The sequence below is a fragment of the Puntigrus tetrazona genome, chromosome 25, assembly GCF_018831695.1.
Source record: "Puntigrus tetrazona isolate hp1 chromosome 25, ASM1883169v1, whole genome shotgun sequence".
In the NCBI taxonomy this organism is placed as follows: Eukaryota; Metazoa; Chordata; class Actinopteri; order Cypriniformes; family Cyprinidae; genus Puntigrus; species Puntigrus tetrazona.
Window position 1 is genome coordinate 2,545,934 of NC_056723.1, and position 17,490 is coordinate 2,563,423.

The 17,490-nt window shown below is 40.0% G+C and overlaps 3 protein-coding genes across 4 annotated transcripts; 2 read left to right on the plus strand and 1 right to left on the minus strand.

Annotated features, from left to right (window-relative positions):
- The first annotated feature begins 179 nt into the window (after nt 1–179).
- On the plus strand, nt 180–6,459 carry prnprs3 (prion protein, related sequence 3). Of its 2 annotated transcripts, XM_043227849.1 has the most exons (3): nt 180–289; nt 3,312–3,833; nt 3,921–6,459. In XM_043227849.1, the coding sequence occupies exons 2-3, from the start codon at nt 3,314–3,316 to the stop codon at nt 5,150–5,152; spliced, it is 1,752 nt and encodes a 583-aa protein (XP_043083784.1). In that variant the 5' UTR covers nt 180–289; nt 3,312–3,313; the 3' UTR covers nt 5,153–6,459. The 2 variants fall into 2 exon arrangements, with proteins under 2 accessions (XP_043083784.1, XP_043083783.1); XM_043227848.1 differs by having other exon boundaries at nt 3,312–6,459.
- A 3,037-nt stretch (nt 6,460–9,496) lies between these two features.
- LOC122331246 (melanocortin receptor 4-like) lies at nt 9,497–11,226 on the plus strand. The gene is made up of 2 exons (XM_043228793.1): nt 9,497–10,532; nt 11,175–11,226. The coding sequence occupies exons 1-2, from the start codon at nt 9,658–9,660 to the stop codon at nt 11,224–11,226; spliced, it is 927 nt and encodes a 308-aa protein (XP_043084728.1). The 5' UTR covers nt 9,497–9,657.
- Nucleotides 11,227–15,505: 4,279 nt separating this feature from the next.
- Nucleotides 15,506–17,430, minus strand: LOC122330684 (adenosine receptor A1-like). The gene has a single exon (XM_043227916.1). It carries the CDS (start codon nt 17,341–17,343, stop codon nt 16,465–16,467), a length of 879 nt encoding a protein of 292 aa, XP_043083851.1. The 5' UTR covers nt 17,344–17,430; the 3' UTR covers nt 15,506–16,464.
- Between the last annotated feature and the right edge of the window lie 60 nt (nt 17,431–17,490).

The window sequence follows — 17,490 nt, forward strand, 5'->3', positions numbered from 1 at the left end:
GACCATCGAAAATGTTTACTTCTTGCTGCAAAATGTTTTGATAGACACCTGAAAGGATATGCCGGGAAATAGCATTTCCTGTTTGAGTAATTATATTAGGGTCTGTCCGGGAATCCCGCCGACAGTTCTGGAAAATTGTAAAAGGATTACAGCTAACACGCATGCGCACATGACCGCAGTTACTCACGTCGGGGGCGCGCACGTCAGTGGAAAGTTCAGCGTCACCAACGTCGTCGCGCAGCAAAGGGACAACAATCGCCCAAGAGAACGCGCTGAAAGCAACGCTAAGGTAGGTTAGCGTTTAAAACACGTTTATTATTAGAGTAAACAAGGCTCTTTGCGTTATGATTGGTCACTGGTTTATTGTAGCTACCCGTTTTGCTTTATAATAACAGGTGCAGTTGACGAGTGCAAACGCCTAATATACCCATGCTATTTAAAGCGTTTGTGAATTTAAGCGCGACTGGGGCCTAATATTGTTTACATTTAGTATAAAGTGGCATCTCGACACTACACATATATTATATACAATGCGTTCCTCGCTCATGTTTTGGATAATTAAGTAACGTCTCGTATAAAAGCAGTGATGTAACGGTGCTCTACGTGATGCGCAGATGGACCCGTATACTAGGAAAGGTCAATTTGCCTATACCCACTTAAAACAAAGCACGATACGTTAAAACATTTTGTCACAGACCTTTCATACGTTCATTAACTGCATTCATGCCCCCTCTGATCCTCATATAATTTCTTTACATGCCTACAAGCCACGTGTGGTCTTATGTAGTTCAAAATAATTTTGGTTATATGACTGAATGGAATTGTATTGATATGTTACCGCTTGGTAAATCATTCTTCTTATTCTGTTGTTTTCATTAGAAATGTAAAATCAAGGCTTATAAAAATACGCCGTTAAATTTGACATGAAGTATCACTTTATAATGGGAAGGCAATTTTTTTAGATTGATCAGAGGGTGCTCCTGATTAGGTTATTTTTTATGATATTAATAAATTATTACTAATAATAATAATAAGTGTACAGCCCTATTCAGCGAGTGTGCTAGTGCTGCTTATGGGGTGTGGCTCTGAGACATGTATGAGGATAGGAGGGAAAAATCACAATATACTCATGACAAAAACTGACTACACCACTGTATAAAATACAAATAACTATTTAATGGGGGTTTTATATTGAGTTTAGTTTGATGTTGCACAATATATTGAATAGTTAATTTAATTTTGTACAGCGCATCTTAATGTAAAGACGTCAATACATGTCGGAAATGGCCTTGGAACAATGTCAAACATTCACAGATACACACTCACTAACTCTACTGTTTTCAGTCTTGTCAGTAAACTAGATAATTATTGTGAAATAATGCAGTTAACCTTATGTTAACCTTTTGTTAACATACATTTGAGCCCTGTCAATAATTTATGTTTTAATCCAAATTCTGTACAGATGCAAAATATATACTCTCGCCTACAAAACACTATTAAACATGTACAATCGTTATAACCATGGGGAAAATTTTCAATGGTCGAAGTTATATATATTAGTGGGGCACAAAATTTCATAGTACCCAAACTAATTGTGGTACTACCTACTTTTTGTCGTGTTCACATCGTAGGTATTAGGAACGATTTTAGTTCCAGGAACTGTTTGGAGAAACTAAATTAGCTCCTACTTCAGGTTCGTGTCTGAATAGTTCCAGGAGCTTTGGAAGACGAAAGTGTAAACTGATAGGCTATACGCTCTCACCCTCCATGATTTAAAACGCTGTGTTAATCGCTTGATGCAAATGTCGACAGGAAAAGCTGAGCTCCTGGAGGTGTGCGGTGTAGGCGGAGCTAAAGAGTCACGAGCACTTGTCGATCGATGCATAACCAACAAAACATACATAATGCAGTTTCACTGCGACTGCAGTTCTGAATCATGACGGGGATCTTTTATAGCTGAGACCGCTCCATCTTTCAGTATCGAATGATGTGTAAATACAGCGTCAAGCTCGGCCTTGTTTATAAAACATTTGTCAACAAACACACTTATGAAACTTTTCTGCCATGGAAAAACAAAGTGCATACACTATCCACATATTCACGATAACGAGGTTATTTTTCCCTTATAACCCTCTCTCTCTTAAAAACTCTCTCTCTTAGTCTCTATGCCTGAGTGTGCTTCCGGGAGTAATGCTCATGTAAGGAGTTCTATCCACGACTACGTCATGCAGACTAACAATCGGGAAAAAAAACGCCCAGGAAGTGAGGTTTTTGGCACATGAATCCTTGGTCATATGTCCAAATGTGACCCCCATCCCTTTTAAGGGTTATGGTACTATGACAGTTTACTTAACAGCAAACCAAATATTTAGAGCCGTCGTAATATAATCCTTGAATAGACTGACAGGACAGCTGATTACGTGGTTGCCTAGCTACATAAACTCCAGCTGTTCTTTTTCAAATTAAAAAAAGATTGACCGAAAAAAGCAGTTCAGTGCACCTCGTGTTTTTAACGCTGGAAAAATGTGATCTGTTTGATTGGTGCCTAAAAGCAAAAAACATTACATAACTCTGGGATTTTTGTTCAACTTGTAAGCATATCTATGACAACTATTTATACAAAACAATCTTTGTGTATATTTTGGTCAGTGAAGACCTTTCTGTTTCTGCCGTTCACAGCCTCTCTCTCCTAACTTTCTGTCAGTGGTAATGTGTGAAAATGACATGTAAATCTTATGCTGGGTTCACGTGGCATGGTTTTCAAAGTCACCTGATTGTTGCTCTTCTCACACTGCATGGCTGTCTGGGGTATTATGTAGCCTAGTTGCTGTTGTGTGCATACTACACAATGTATCGGCGACAGGGAGTCACACATTACACAACTTTTCTTTAGGAAGAATCACAGACAACAATTCCGCCAACTACAACACCAACAAGAATGGAAAAATTAAATAATGTAAGAACACACGAGCAACAGGCATTCTGTGACAATAACTGATTTATTCCTGTAGGTCTGTTATGACTTTTCCCCTTAACTGTCCTGTATCTTATTTTCTCATTTGTTGTAGATTGTTGTGATGATAGGTCAGTTAAAATATATTTCACACTGCATAGTCAACCATTTCATGAGCTGTGTCAAATGTGCAACAAGAACTTCACCATTTCAAGCTGTGTTGGTGATTTCCACAAAACTTTCGGCGAGTGAAATTCTGGGTTAAATATGCAGTGTGTGCCTGGCATAAGTGACACACCTAAATTGACTATTTTGATTGTTGTTTCATTTCATTGATCCTCTCTTTCTTTTTCAACAGAAATGGGTCGCCAAACAGTACTGTTACTCTGTCTGGTTCTTGTGGTATCAGTTGTGGCCAGACGAGGTGGTGGCAGTAAAGGCGGATTTAGCTGGGGCAAAAGTAGTGGAAGCTCAAACAAAGGTGGAAGTAGCACTGGAAGCCGAAGTGGCGGCAGCAGCAGCAGCAGCAGCAGCAGCAGTAGCAGCAGCAGCAGCAGCAATAAAGGCACTTCATCACATGGCACACACTCGGCCCCCGGAAACTATCCTCGCCAACCTCAAGTACCAAACCAGAATCCACCCCCCTACCCTGGTGCTGGAGGTGGGTATCCGGGGCAGGGCAGATATCCACCAGCAGGCTCTAACCCAGGACAGGGTAGCTACCCAGGACAAGGTAGCTACCCAAGACAAGGTGGTTACCCGGCCCAAGGTGGTTACCCGGCCCAAGGTGGTTACCCAGCCCAAGGTGGTTACCCAGCCCAAGGTGGTTACCCGGCGGGAGGATCTTATCCAGGAGTAGCTCAAGGTGGTAATCCACAAGGTAACTACCCAGGGCGTAGTGGTTACCCAGCTCAAGGTGGTTACCCAGCTCAAGGTGGCTACCCAGCTCAAGGTGGCTATCCACAAGGTAACTACCCAGGGCGTAGTGGTTACCCAGCTCAAGGTGGTTATCCAGCTCAAGGTGGTTACCCAGCTCAAGGTGGTTACCCAGCTCAAGGTGGTTATCCAGCTCAAGGTGGTTTCCCAGCGGGAGGATCTTATCCAGGAATAGGTTCCAGGTACCCTGGACAAGCTGGAGGATATGGAAATCCTTACTCAGCTGGAGGCTCTTATCCAGTCCGGGGAGGTTCCAGCCCTAACCAGTTTGGTGGAGGTGTTGCAGGAGCAGGAGCAGGTGCAGCTGGATATCCAGGAGCAGCGCAATATCCTTACTGGAACCCCAACAATAAAATCATGAGCCCAGGCTATGGTGGCAACTATGGTAGTTATGGGTATGGCGGCAGATCACCTTTTGCACAGTCAGTGCATAACATGGGTGTAGCCCCTTCGTATAAATCAAAGGGGTTTGGCAAGCAAGCGATTATGGCTGCTGGGGCTGGGGCAGTGGCTGGTATGGCTCTGGGATATGGTCTTGGAAGTTTTCCTCGCCCCCGTTTCCATTTCCACAGCCCGCAAGAGGAATACTACTACAATCACTACATGTACAGACGTTATGGCCAACCTTCCCCTGACAGTAACGGGAATAGAAACTCTCAAGGTGGCACCCCAGGGGAAGCAGGATCAACCTCTGCCGGACAAGGAAACGTTAACCCTCATGACATCTTCCAGCAACCTCCACCACAGTCATATGATAGCTTCATGGACAAGTGTGTGAAGAGAACAGACTTGCTCAGAGAGAAACAGGAAGGAAGATCGAGGAGATCCACTGACTTTGTTGAGGCTCAAGCAGAAGAAGTAGCCAATGATCCTACTGGTGCTCAAGATAACGGCACAAGCAACAACAGCACTGCAGAAAAAGACACATCCGGAAGCTCTTTAGTTGTAACCTCAAAGCCGCCCGAAACACCAAGTCAACCTCATAAGCAGACCCAGGAAAGGAAACCAGAAGATGACGATGACACTGTTAGCATAATGGAGATCGGCTATCCTGCACTAATTGAGCAAATGAAAGCACGACGTTGTGTCGAGCTGTACATGGTCTATGCGGAACAGCATGCAGAAAAACAGTTGCAGGTTCAAAGTAAAATAGATAATAAAAACAGCAGCAGTAGCAGTGACTTACCTGGACCCTTCGGCCGAGGTGTCATGCTACTCTTTACTAGCATTCTGTCACTTATCTTCAGTTCCCTTCTACACTAAAATTAGGGAAAAGGCTACACACAAAATGGTTTTAAAACTAAGAAATGGAGTGTTTGCATATTCGTCTTTGATGTTTAGAAACTTTGGACAAAGTATTCCTGAAAGACTACTTGAAGATTTAACAGAAAGAACTCATCACAATGACTCTTGTACTCTACTAAATTGCAACATGAGCCACCTAACAATTTGTCATGAGCCCCCATTTCAAAGCAATTTCCAAATGTATTATATATAAATATAAATATTATATATACATATTTGCATTCAATTACTTTTACAATTTAACTTTTCATCACTGCCACCTACTTGCATGCGTTTTGGTGAACACTAACTTCTCTTCTAATACGGCATTACGCATGAACCCTTTATTACCTCCAATTTAAACAGAATTGTGCATGGCATTGGCATTCGACTTACTGTTTTCCACTGGCAACAGCAATTACAATAAACCACAAATATTTTGACTTCCAGTTCGGTTCTCGTGATGGCACTCCTACTTGTGTGGAACAAAATTTTGTGTTGTAGTGTTATCTTATTGTTTGGACTGTTAATTTAGAGATTAACTTTATACCGATGTAGTCCTATTTATTTCTTTTAAATTATTATCATAGGCGTAGCTAAGGCATAGCTTTTTCACATTTTTGTTATTTTTAACTTTAAGGAGCCGTTCACAATGAACATGTTTTTGCATTCTACTCCATTGTTTTCCTGCATAAACATGCACTTGATGGATCATTGACACTATTGCCCCTAAAAACACATAAACACTGCAGTTTTAGAATGCAGTGGCAAATTATAAAACATTGAAGGACCTTGGGTTTTTTCATTCCACGTTCCACATTTTTAAATAAAATAAAAAAAAACAGTTTCTGTGTGAATGGCTTCATAATGGTTTTGTGATCATAACTCTTTGGTTTTTTAACTCATTATGTACAGTAATAGCCCCACTTGTCAGTTTCATTTATATCAGATGTGTATGTACTAATGCACTAATGCAGTTGAACTTAAAGTGGTTAGATAAAATGGCATTTTATATAAAGCTGGATCTTTATCAGTAGCTTGGTGCTGTGGTTTCTCTAAATATTACTGCTGAACATTCAAGTAGATTATCAACCCGGCTTGGCACTTTGCTGAATCATTTATCTAGAAAGACTGTGGCGACCACTGGATGACCAGTAGAAGGCAAAGCTTAACGCCTTTATTGTTACTCAGCTGCATATGTGTTGTTATGCCTTTGATATGTTGTGAATGTTGAAAGTGTGTATAATGTTACCATCACTGGGATTAAACTAATTATCTGCACCTTAGTTCTGTGTCTGCCTATTCTTATTTGATATATTTTTTTAAATCACAGCATATATATTGTTTGCCTTCATTCTTGAAAGCTCAAAACTTGTCCTAGTTCATATTAATGCTTTATTAATCTCGTCCCTGAAGCAAAACCAGTTTTTCCTATTTTGGTGTCAGGTAAGCTAAATGTCTAAATGTTCAGTGTGCTTTGTTTATCTTGGAGGAGTCCTTTTGTTGTTTTTGTCTTTGATATCCATTCAAGCGTACTCCATATCCTAATGTTGACACATGGAAGATATTGGCTAACTAATTCATGTCTTAATTTTACCCTAAGTGGAAAGCCGTGGACCTGTTGTGGTAATAAGACTAAAAACAGCACAAAATCCAAATACAGGAGTAATTGTGTTAAAACATGGAAACTGTCAGAACCATTCATCATCACCAGTACAAATTAACCCTTGGGAAGAAGACTTTAGCACAACAGTTGATCACTGGAGAGGAAAATCCCTTGTTTGGTGATCATTACTGTGGTTAATCAGGCAGATATGCACAAAAACAAATAGAGATTGCAATATGTTTCTGTTAATGGTGCAATTTGAGACATTACACATGCCACCGAGATCGCACAAGGGAAAACATACCATAAACAAGCCATGGGCAGTGATAACACACACTAAGAACCAGCAAAAGACTGTTTATAGTGTGTACACACATGTTTTTTTTAAGTAACTGAAAATTATTGCGTGAAATAAAAGGATTAGCTGACCATTGTTAGTTCTAATTGGTTATAAATATCCAAGATAAACGGTGCGTTCCAAACTTAATATATCGTCCTCCTAAGGGCACGTTGTAGTGATCGTGGTCCCCATATTGAAGGGTTGTTCCAAAGCAGTGCTCAAAACTAGCCGCTTTAAAGGGCCCTTTGGAAACGGGATGTTGAAGAGTACAACTAATTGACACTTTAGGCCCCCATGATCCTTTGTGCTAATTTTTTATGTGATGACGGTGTGTCTATGTGTAAGGGATGATGACACTTCAAGAAACTTCAAGAAACAGTTAAATTGTCAATTGTCTTAATTTTGGAATCTTAATTTGAGGTATTGTCATCTTATAAAAAGGCAAATATGGATAACTACATCATTTCCACTATTTTACAGCCAGTTCTGGAGGGCTAGAACACAACTTTAGTATAATGCTAAACACCATGAGAACCTGGTTCAGGTGTGTTTAATTAGGGTTGTAGCTAAACTGTTAAAAATGGCAATAATTTGTATGTCTGAATTTATAGTATACATAAAAAGAGTATGCAAAAGGTTCCCAGATTCCCTACTACTTCCGGCCTGATTCTGAAGTGTGCATTTTATCCACACTTTGCTATGACATGAGACTGTGAGGATAAGAAACTGATGCTGGTAGGTCACATGACTATGACAAAATGGCAAATGTAGCAGACTGAATTGCATTCATAATACCTGCATTGATACTATATAAAACATACTTTGCAAAGTAATTACTTATGGACATATGCCAGTTTCAGGAACCCTAGAGTGATTATTCACAGGGTATTTATGTTTAGGTGACTGGCTCAAAACAGCAGAACTGGAAAGAGATGGTTCATATATTTTGCATACCCTAGTTCAAAATCTCTGGAGAGCGGTAAAACTGTAAAACTCTGGCAAAAATGTTTGCTGCTACCGACTTTAGGCTCAGTGTTGCTGTGTGACTATGTATGGTATGAACATGCACCAAAAATATTTAAGGGGTCATATGATGATATTTTAAAGATCATTATTTGGTATATATATTGACATGCCTTAACGTTCAACAAACACTTTTCAAATACTGTACATTATTGTAGCTCCACTATGCCCCACTTCTCTCAAACGTGTCGTTTTCTACAAAGCCCCTTCCTTCCAACAAGCACAGCGTGCTCTGATTGGCCAGCTGACAAAGTGTGACGTTGCATGCGTCAGAAATGTAATGCGAAAATGTAAAAGCCAATTGCCATAATTACAAGTTCAGCTTTCAAAGTAGATGAAAAGACAGTTAATAATGTCATTAGTAGTTTTACGGTTTTATCAGTTCAAGCCCGAAAGGGGAAGAGAGCTGTGATTGACTCTCTCTCTCACACACACATATTTACACACGAATGATGCCGTTTCAATGGCTTGCATTGCGTGAGCTCAAAATTCCTCATTTGAAATGAGCTGCTTTAGAGGGGATCTTATCAATGCACCAACAGCTCCAAAGAGAAAGGAAAACTTGAAATCACATCACGTGACCTTTAACTAGTAACTTTGCAACTACATGTCAACTTATTTTCGGCCACAATTTGGTGGGCTGAGACAAATTACGAAAATCCTAAAACATTCAGAAAATCCCGGTCAGTGGGTTGACATGTTCACCGACAGCATATTAATGAAATGAATCAAATATCGAACTTTTTCAAGTCTTCATTTTTCAAGACAAGCCTTTGCTATATAAACATGTGGGTGTGTAGTACTGCTTACACTCTTCTTATTAAATATGCTGGTATCGCTGCCATTCATATATTTTCATACATTTCAGTCCTGCAGCTCGCGGCCATTGAATGTGTATTGTTGGTAATGTAAAAAACCCAAAGTTCTTGTGCACATCTGTTTTTGACTGATGTAGAGTATGACATTGTCAGCCAACATCCCCACAGTGTGACATGATCATCATAGCAAAAGACTTTTAAAAAACACAATGCACCCAGATACTTTCTCCCATTTAGTAAGTTGGCTGTACTTGCAGAGTTACTTATAATCAGTAATGTGTTGGGTGACCTTCAAAATAAAGCATTACCATAACGTTTTTATCGGTGATTTGGACGGACGGCAGCCATTTACTGCAAAGGATTCATTAACGAATCCAAATACTCTGCAAATCTGTTTTGATGATGATATTCACCTACATGGTCTGAGGGTGACGACGTACGTTTTCATTAAGCTTTAATCTTAAGTGAACCGTTCCTTTTATATTTGGGGATTAAAGTCCTGATATAAAATCTTTTTACCGTGTTGTTTTGATCCTGCTGCTTTCCTATTGTTTCAAATCCGTCCCTTGAGGGAACTAGTGACGCCACCTTCATCTTCGCGCGCATTTTAAAAGCCCGCGCCCGCGTGCGCTCTCGTGCACATGTCAGCCATGGCTCTGTTGACTGTCTTGTAGATTTACCGATACTCTCGTCCCTCATGAATATCTCTCAAAGCGGCGCGGTCCTCGGCACGGTGCTGCCTCTCACTAGTTTCGAGAACGTCCTTTTGTTTCTTTTCAGTGTAACTCTCGCCACCGCCATCATTTTCTTAAACGTCTCGGTGTTCATCGCCATCGTGATGAACCGATCCCTGCGGAACGAGAACCGCTTCATGTACATGCTCAGCACGTGCCTCAGCGACGTCTGCACGGGCGTCTCGTATTATTACGCGGGAGTTATGGACGTGCGCGATTTTTACGAATCCCCGACTCGCACTTACTACATCGTGCCCACTTTTCTGGGTCTGTCCTATATGGCGATTCTCGCCGCGCAGGCGGACCGCTACCACGCGGTTTCCGCGCCTTTCAGATACTCGCAGCGCATGACGCGCAACAGAACTCTCCTGGTGATTCTGGGATACTGGGTTTATGCTTTTCTGATAGTGGCTGTTAACAATTTGGTGACTTTAGGGGTTGCTAAAAGAGTGACGAGTTTTGGCACGTTTGTTGCGAACATTTTCACCGTCATCATCATGATTGGCTTAAATATCAGGCTGTTCTTCGTCGCCAAATTTCAGCTAGACCGCGAGGCCCCGAGCGCGGAGCGCGAGAGCAAGCGCGCGTCCATTTATCTCATCATAATAGTGGCCGTGTGTTTTCTGATCGCCTGGCTGCCCATTTTTCTTCATATTATCGTTTGTAATTTCGCGGGGTCTACGTGCTATACTTTCAGAAACGAGGGTTCAGACCCTCTGCGCATTCTGCCACGGGTGAATGCGGTTCTGACCCCTTTATTGTACATCAGGGGCTGTTCGGCACTGAGGAGCACACTACTAAGTAAAGTCTGGACACCCGCGTGCTGCAAGAGAAAAGGGTAATCTCTTTCGCTTCCTCTCTGTCTCTCATTTATACATTTAAAAGTATTAGGCCTGGTTGTATACACTTAAGTTATTGATTTAACATTTTAGGCTATTTAATAATATTAATATTAATATTTTACCTTATTCTGACTCGTCTTGTTGGATTAGGAAAAGAAAAAATGTCTACCTATTATTTAACTAGAATCAAAAAGTAATACTGATCGATTACAAGAGGGTCTTCTCATCGTGGTGCCCGGGCCCTATAAAAAGACCAAGTTTCTCTTTCTACGTGCAAAAAGGACTTTTTCCCAGACTGTTTACGCAATACAATAATAAAGAAATCTAACAATATGGCTCATTTATTCAATACAGAGGATGGAGGTATCCTCAACAGAGCAAGACACACGTTAAAAGCAAAAAGCTTGGGATGAACAACCCTAAACTCTTAACACACACAAAAAAAAAAGTCGGTCAGAGGGGTAGTTTGAGCGGTTAAAATGATTTTAATGATTAAAAATATTTACATGCAATATTTGTTAATGTAATATTTACAGAGATGGTTAAAGGAGGGCACCTTTGCCTTTCTGGTGGTGTCAAGCGGTTACTGAAGGACGCTGAATATCTGCAAAGCTTTTTTCCACTTTTTCCTTTCTTAGTGTGAACCCTTTGTCCATGGAGAGGAATGGAGCGTTCATCTTCAAGATGTGATTTCACAAGCAAAGGCGGTAAAGGAAAACGGTTTAAATAACAATACAGTCACATTTCTATCACAATATATGATATTAAAGATATCGCGGATAGGCCTCCTACTTTTGGGAGAACTTTAAATCGCCAATATTATTTGAGAGATATTTTTGTATGCCTCCTTCCCCACCGAAATGAACAAAAATATTTACATGCACTCTTTATAGATTTAATAAAACTCAATAAATATCAATAAATACAACACGGCATTGTGATACTGCATCGTCTTGTTTTGTTTTTGGTGTCGTGTTCAATAAAAGAAATGCCAAAAGCTCTTCCGAAATTGTTAAATCGTCATTAATGTGATGTATATCAATGCCAAGGTTCATTTAAAAAGCACTACGAGGAGAGATAGCAGAGCCCGTTTTACACTGTGTGCAAGCATTAAAAACGCATTGACCTTCGATGCATTCAGTGGGCGCACAAAAAAAGCCCACCACCTGTTCATCTGCATTCTCGGTATGCTATATGTGCACGGCAAACGGCGCATATGAAACACACAATGCTTTGGAAATACACTTCAGCTCTCAGCAAACGCAAACATTCAGTCATCTCCGTTGTTGTTTTTTAGAGACGCACATCCACCCGAGGGCCAAAAACCCATTCACCTGTGCTTAACGTACAGTGATGGTCTTATTCTTTTGGGGGAGGTGTTTTCTGCCACCTTTTTTCCCCTTTGCTGTCTATTCCCAGTGCACTTGATTTCCCTTCACCTATTTATGAGAGATTGGAAGCTTCATTAAAAGCTTAATTGCTCTTACGGTGAAGGTTGTAGCTGTTATGATTGTCAGCTGATGATTAAACGTGCCACACGGGGTCTGGATCCTGTCAGAAGCATTATTCACGCCTGTGTGTTTTGGCTAATAAAGATACACCTGGATCTGTATAAGCTATGCAGAACTAGTTTACACCGCAAATGTCTAGAGAAACATATCGGAACCATATAAAATCGTGACATTTATATATATATATATGTGTGTGTGTGTGTATATATATATATATATATATATATATATATATATATATATATATATATATATATTAATATATATATATATATATATATATATACACACATATATATAAATATAATATATATATACATATATATATATATATATATATATATATATATATATATATATATATATATATATATTATTTTATGTAACGTTAATTAACGTTAATAGAATGAACAAAAACAACATAAAAAGGACATTATCTTTGTATAAATATATAAATTCAAATTTAAAAAAATCATTTATCAGTCATATATGTAGTATGGTTTTATGAGGAACTGGAGCAGACAGCAACACAAAGATAGAACGCAATAGCATTTTTGGTATTATTTCTCAGTAAAGATAAGCTCTTTATCTTCCGATAAGCATTTTTACATTTAGGCACTTCAGAGGACGTGCTTTAATATATTTAGGTTTGCTAAATTTGTGGTATTTAAGTCGTCTTAAGATAGCATTCTGTGCGGTGAAGTGGTTTGTTTTGGAGGTGGACCCGTCGGTTAAGAAGAAGACCAAGAAGTAGACCTTTTAGGGATTAGATGGACATACGAATACAAATAATAAGGATGTCTGTGTTTTTTTTCATATGTTGTGGAATGGCCTGGATGAGCGTGAGGATTATGTCCCAATCCGGCCGTTAGAAGCCAATGGGGTAGTAAATAACAACTTACAAGCATTGCAATAATACAAAGACTTCATGCATAGGCCTATACAGTTTTATTTTATTTTAGCAGCTTATAACATGAGCTTAATGCAGCGTGGTGGTCAGACGAGGAACATTGCAGACATCGGGAAGGTGCTATATAATAAAACTGTTTGTCGCTCCTACAGATTAAAAGTGATCAATTTAAATGAACATTTTCGATTGTTATAAATCTCAATTTTTACGCCAGCCAAAAAAAACAACAACAGTGGATGAATCCAAAGGCCATGTAGGATGTATAGATCGAAATAAAGTTCGTACATACAGATGTCGGAAACAAAGTGTCATCTTGGCACTTTATAAAACGCATCTGCTTTCAGTAAGTTAAGATAAGATGCATAAGCAATAATGCGTTTGCTCTATTAAATTGCTGTTTAAAATATCAAGTTGGGGAAAAAGTCAGGGACGTGAAACGTCATTAACTTGTGTGTTTTAGATTCACAGATGTTTACAGAATATTTAAATGTACGCTACCTGGACCAGAAAACAAGAACGCCGCGTGCATTTATATTTGGCAAAGATCTTGTATTGATAATGGGAGAGTCAAAATAACTCCTGGTGTTTCCCATTCTTTTACCACAATGACTCCTGGGATCATCCTCCTGAAATATGGACATCTTCCAACATGATTGTCGAAGAAAAAGCTGGATTAATAGAATTGCTGTCAACCATATACCACGCTACATATATCCATAACTGCATGAACTCTTAAGCATCTGTTTAAAAAACTCTTTTTTTGGCCAGGAAGTCTCGTCTAAAGTCTTCTCCGTGTTCTGCGGCTTCACTCTAAGGAAAGATAAAACAGCTTTTGCCATAATATGTCCCACATATGAGTGCATCAGAGAAAAGATCAAAGGTTAAGTCAAAATGTATGGATTACGGAAGGAAATACATCTAAAAGTGAGGGAAAAATGCGTATCCCAGTGAAAGGCACGCGTGTTTGCACGAGGACACTGTAAAATCACCTGCGTGTGATCTGTTCATGACCCTAAAGAGGGCGGGAAAAAATAAAAGAACTTAACCTGGCAAATCTAAAATAAAACCGTCGTTTCTCCAAAAGCTCTAAAAGTACACACACTCGTCGATCGCGCGAAGGAAAGAGAGCGCGCGCGAGTGAACGCAGACAAGGCGCGCGCGGGGCGCTTTAAAGATGACGAGCACTGTCAAGAGATTCACGTGGCACGTTCCTGGAAAGGAGTTTCAGCCTTTTTTTCCCGCCTTAACTCGATGTTTGCATAATCATGTGTGATGAAACATGAAAATAGGCTATTTAAAATACATTTTGTAGAGGCTATTTTAAAATATTTAAAATAAAAGGAATCATTTGAATGCACGTTTTGCCTTTTTGAAATGTGTAAATATTATGGAGGCACAGGTACATGATGGCATATATATATATATATATATATATATATATATATATATATATATATATATATATATATATATATATATATATAGATATATATAGATCACATTATAGCAACAATTTAGGACGGTCCCTTTTTGCAACCCCACATCTGAATGGTTACTTTTTTACGCACGTACGTGCTGCGCATCTAAAAGTTAGCTGATTATTCTTCATCGCTGTTTAAGTTCTTACAACTTACCTTAAAATCCCATGCGACATCTTAAAAAGTGTGTATAAATTGCACACCAAATAAACTCTTTGCATATACCCGATAAGATTATCATATGCATGCGAAAACTGCTCATCATATGCATAACTAATTATATACCACATGCACGCGAGAAGTACCTGTTATATCCACACCAAACACGCGCGTGTCATATATACGCCAAAAGCCCATTTTTTAGCCCAGTTTCTATTTTATTTATATACATTTTCACGTATCAATAGCACGTTTTTTGTATGCTATTTCGCGATACTTTTTTTTTTAAATTATGTTTATATATTACACTTAAAATTGATATAGGCTATATAAAGTACATGCAAAAATGACAATGTCGTCGTTATGCAACAAGGTGGAGACGTTATGTTCTTTTTGCCTACAAGAAACGCGCACAGACACAACGATATCAGGGATAATAAAGTAATAATAACGATAATTCTTTTATATAGCGCGTTTCACTCAATGGGGTTTACACAAACTCCTCAGCCACCACCAGATTGAAATCGCAATGCAAGAGAGAACCTTATATTATTAAAATGATATGATTGAAACCATGGTTTTCAGGAAAATCGGCTAATTCCGGTCCCTGTTTTTGTATATCTAATATAACAATAAAACGAATTTTACAAATTACACACATTTTAAGATTTGCACGGGAGTTAGTTATGATTTCATTTTAAATTTAAAAAGGCGTGGGAGGAATAGGAACATTCAATTGGAAATTAAAAGGGCATTTGCGCGTTAATTTGTAAATAATAAGGGATCAACATTTTTTTTAAAGGAATAGGCTTACATTTTAATTTACACAAACCAATGAAAACAACAGCGGAAAAAATTAAGCTTTCACTGAAAAAAAATCTTGTACATACTACAATGTCATCTTGGCACTTTATAATTTCAATAATTGTTAAGAAAGACACATAAGCAATAATGCATTTGCCCTATCAAATGCTATTACAAGAAAAGCACAGACGCGAAACTGCTCATAGAGTTTAGCTTTAAATATTAAAGAAAAACGCTGCTGCGTATTTTGTTTCAGTGGCACTGAATTTTATTTTGTGGCACTATCTCATGCAACGTTGCAGAATGTATTTCTATTAACAGGTGCATTCATATTTAATCGCATTAAGATCTTGTATTGACAATGGGAGAGTCAAAAAATTAACTTTGGCCACGTGTGAAAATAATTCCTTGTCTTCCCTAAACCCTTTGACCCTATTGGATCCCGGGGACCATCGTCCTGAAATATATCTTCCAGCATGACTGTATAAGAAATAAAAAGCCGCACACTGCATAAATTAGGGTTAATAGAATTGCTGTGGACCCTATAACGTGCTAAAATATATATCAGTGACTGCAATAAGGATCCAGTCAGAAACTCCTGAAGATCCCTGAAGATCCCTGCTACGTCTCGTCTAAAGTCTTCTCCGTGTTCTGCGGCTTCACTCTAAGGAAAGATAAAACAGCTTTTGCCATAATATGTCCCACATAACAGGAAATGCAAAAGACATGCGGCAGGTGAGCTGGACACAAAATGGCCTGCAGGGTCGGTGTGTGTGTGTGTGTGTGTGTGTGTGTGTGATCCGTTCAGATGCTGGAAAAGGCCCTGTGACCCTTCAGAAGTTGGAAAATGGATGTGTGCGTGGAAAAAAGATGATTTTACTGGGCAAAACCAACAAAGGCCTGCCTTATGTTTCAATATAGTGATAAAACAGTGAAGATTTCACGACTTCCGTGGCTCGTTTATCATTGCGTAAGGGTTTCGTATATCAATATACACGTAAAGCTGTTTGCTATAGAAATAGCGTTTCTTACACGTTTCTATTTTCAGTGTGCGTGCGCGACACGTTTACCCTTTCATCTCGCGGCGCGGTATTCTCCAGACTTTAATCACGACGGTGCTCCTGAGCGGAGCGCATCCTCTGATGTACAGCAAAGGAGTGACGAGCGCGTTGAGACGCGCCAAAACGCGCAGAGGGTCGGTTCCCTCGTTTCTGAACGAATAGCACGAAGTCCCCGCAAAGTTACACACAATGACAGAGAGGAAAAGGGGCAGCCAGGCGATCAGAAAACACACGGCCACTATTACGATGAGGTAAATGGACGCGCGCTTGCTGTCGCGCTCCTCGCTCGGGGCCTCGCGCCCAAGCTGGAACCTGGCGATGAGGAACAGTTTGACGTTCAGCCCGATCATGACAACGACGGCGAAAAGGTTCCCCACGAAAGCAGCTAGGAAAGTCACTCTTATAGCAACCCCTATAGGCACCGAGTTGTTAACAGCCACTATGAAGAAAGAATAAACCCAGTATCCCAGAATCACCAGCAGAGTCCTGCTGCGCGTCATGCGCGTCGAGTATCTGAAAGGCGCGGAAACCGCGTGGTAGCGGTCCACCTGGGCGACCAGAATCGCTATATAGGACAGACCCAGAAAAATGTAAGCGATGTAGTAAGTGCGAGTCGGGGAGTCGTAATAATCGCGCACGTCCATAACTCCCGCGTAATAATAAGTGACGCCCGTGCCGACGTCGCTGAGGCACGTGCTGAGCATGTACATGAAGCGGTTCTCGTTCCGCAGGGATCGGTTCATCACGATGGCGATGAACACCGACACATTGATAAAAATGATGGCGGTGGCGAGAGTTATATTGAAGAGGAACAAAAGGACGTTCTCGAAACTAGTGAGAGGCAGCACCGTGCCGAGGACCGCGCCGCTTTGAGAGATATTCATGAGGGTGAGCTCTCGATGATAATACTGTACGAAGTGAACGCTCACGCGCGCGCGGCGCGCTTTAAAAACGGAGGAGGACCGTCACGTTGAGGTCCACGTGCCAGGTTCCTGGAAACGGGTTTCAGCCCCTAACTGAATATCTGCCTC